Below are 2,622 nucleotides of genomic sequence, written 5' to 3' on the forward strand. Positions count from 1 at the left end.
GCATAAAGAGTGATTGAAGAAAGATGGTTTTTTTACCTATTTTTGGGCTCTTAATTTTTGGACTGAACATGTACCAAATCGTTTGAAAATCATATCTGAATAAGTGTGATGTCGAATTGATCCTAGCTTCATCGGCTGGATCGAGACGCATTGCATATAATTCAATTGCATGCATCACTCATATTGGCCGGTTTCTAGTAATTTTTAACTGCTTTACTAATGAAATTATATTAATCTTAAATTAGCCAATTAGCGATGTGAGCAATTTGAATGATATACCTTTCGATCAACTTTCTTAAAATACCGGATCTCACAGATCTATGATAATTCGATAACGGACTTTGATTCCACACTCCCTCCTCCCCAACTCTGATAATTAGATGTAACGGGAAAAACGCCACGAACTTTTTCCCACATCTAATAATTGTCATCCCAATTTGAAACTTCTCTGTGATTAATGTTTTATTACAAGGTAAAATTTGGCACACAATTCAGTCACAAAATTGAAGGCTTAAAGACAGATGATTTTTTTCACTTTTTTAATTGACTTACCAGAATTTTGTCTTTAAAAATCCTTTCTTATTTAAAGTTTATCTCTTTTAAATTTACGGTGAAAGTGATAAACATTGTATTCATCGTATTTTTCGAAATTTTTCGGAATTCGCATCTACATCTCCTTATCGTTGAGTGATATTAAACTGATAATTGATAAATTGCTTACGTCATCTGGTTAAAATACAGAAGTCCGATCTTCGGTGTCATCATTATTCGGACTGTTCGGAATAATCGATTTCTGTTATTCGAACGAAAAACTATGGTATGCGCTTGGTATATGGACAGCAGCGATGTTGATCAAAGATTGGAACACCACAGGCAACCGCCAGAATATGTTTCGCTGGATAGCCTATTCGCCGCAACGGGCGTGGAATATTTTGAGGTTAGAAATGCCGATTTTTGAGATCGTTTATTGCGAATATTTGATTTTAACTAATGGTATCTTTCCACTATGATGGTATTAACCGTCTCATGCCCGATTGAGTCGTATTTTGAAAATATTATTTAACGTTATTTATGAAAATACATTAACAAGATGGTACGTAATTATTGCCAATCTCAATATCCAATCACGATCAGCTGATGTTGGAGCTGAATGTTGATATGAATTTTGTGTATATATGCAATAACATATACCATTTTCCATATTGTTAAATGCTAAAACGTCGCTTATATTCTTATACATATTATATTATATAATGTATTATATAACATATTGTATGACATGTCCATATTTCTCTTTATTTTTTTTCTAAAAGATACATATTTGATACATGTACTCTCTATGCTCGTTATTAGCCTTTAACTTAAATTGAATCCAAAAAGTACAACTAAAAATAAATATAAGATAGATCTGATTATTTATGTAATTTTCTTCAATTGTAAATCTTATAAACCTTCATTATTTTTATATTATTATTTATATTATTATTTTTATATTATTATTAGTATTTAATGTTATTTTAACATCCGTACATTATAATAATACATATTATTTTAATAAAAATGAAAATAAAAATTTTGTAAAAAAATAACATGCATGTTTATAGTGAATAGAATTTTACGAGTAACATAAATTTACTGTATCATATTATTGTATACGTTGTATATCCATATACAATTTATTTTACAGATAAATCATCTAAATTATGAAGTAGATGTTACTCTGAAAGAACTACGACAGAAACGCGGTTACACATACGAAGATGAGTTAACATGTTCCAAAGAATGCTTAGAAAATTATGAAGAGAAGGTACAAAAAATATTTCTATTTTTAGTCATTATTATTCATTAAAAAAATATCAAGATTTTTAATTGATTGATCATATATGTTTTTATATATTTAATAACGCATATTTCTTCAATACCTTTAATTACATTAATGCCCCTCCATCTGATTTTGATTTTTAGTTAAAAATTTTCTTCACCGAACATCTTCATACCGACGAGGAGATACGACTGGTTCTGGATGGTTCAGGCTATTTCGACGTGCGGGATAAGGATGATCAATGGATCCGAATTAAAGTAACGGCTGGCGATCTATTAATCATACCCAGTGGAATTTATCATCGTTTCACTCTGGATACTAACGTAAGAATATTTACAAATGCTTACAACTTTTCACATCTGATCTCTGACTTATTTATTTTTCTTCTTCTGTCAATCTTTGTTTAAACATTTAAAGAAATATCCTTTTTCTGTTTAGTAGATATCAAACAAATCTCTAATTCAGAATAAATTTAAAATAAATTTCTAATATAATAAATTTCTATATAATAAATGAATAAATCTCTAATTTCTAAGAAAATTTTTAGAATTATATAAGAGCAAAGAGATATTTTGTGGGAGAGCCAGTTTGGTTGTCATATAATAGACCAGCCGAGAGCATGGAATGCCGCAAGCAGTATCTCAATAATTTACAAAAAGGTTTTGAAGTATCTTTACCTTGATAATCCCATAGAATACTGCTACACGTGAGCTTCTACGAGAAAATATATTTTTTATATCTATCTATTGAATCTATTCTATTGAACATTAAATGTGAAGTTACCAATTAATCATATTTAA

The 2,622-nt window shown here is 29.1% G+C and overlaps 1 protein-coding gene across 1 annotated transcript; it reads left to right on the plus strand.

The window, feature by feature from the left end:
- Window positions 1–727: 727 nt before the first annotated feature.
- On the plus strand, window positions 728–2,527 carry LOC108686734 (1,2-dihydroxy-3-keto-5-methylthiopentene dioxygenase). The gene is made up of 4 exons (XM_018192180.1): window positions 728–937; window positions 1,688–1,807; window positions 1,966–2,145; window positions 2,370–2,527. The coding sequence occupies exons 1-4, from the start codon at window positions 815–817 to the stop codon at window positions 2,502–2,504; spliced, it is 558 nt and encodes a 185-aa protein (XP_018047669.1). The 5' UTR covers window positions 728–814; the 3' UTR covers window positions 2,505–2,527.
- Window positions 2,528–2,622: the final 95 nt, after the last annotated feature.

The sequence above is a fragment of the Atta colombica genome, unplaced genomic scaffold, assembly GCF_001594045.1.
Source record: "Atta colombica isolate Treedump-2 unplaced genomic scaffold, Acol1.0 scaffold189, whole genome shotgun sequence".
Taxonomy (NCBI): domain Eukaryota; kingdom Metazoa; phylum Arthropoda; class Insecta; order Hymenoptera; family Formicidae; genus Atta; species Atta colombica.

What these genes read in the sequence shown, in the direction of transcription:
- LOC108686734 (XM_018192180.1), top strand. Translation starts at nt 815, where the DNA reads ATGGTATGCGCTTGGTATATGGACAGCAGCGATGTTGATCAAAGATTG. An exon ending in TAGAAAATTATGAAGAGAAG is followed by an intron (nt 1,808 to 1,965) that starts GTACAAAAAATA and finishes TTTGATTTTTAG; the next exon opens with TTAAAAATTTTCTTCACCGA. An exon ending in GTTTCACTCTGGATACTAAC is followed by an intron (nt 2,146 to 2,369) that starts GTAAGAATATTT and finishes GAAAATTTTTAG; the next exon opens with AATTATATAAGAGCAAAGAG.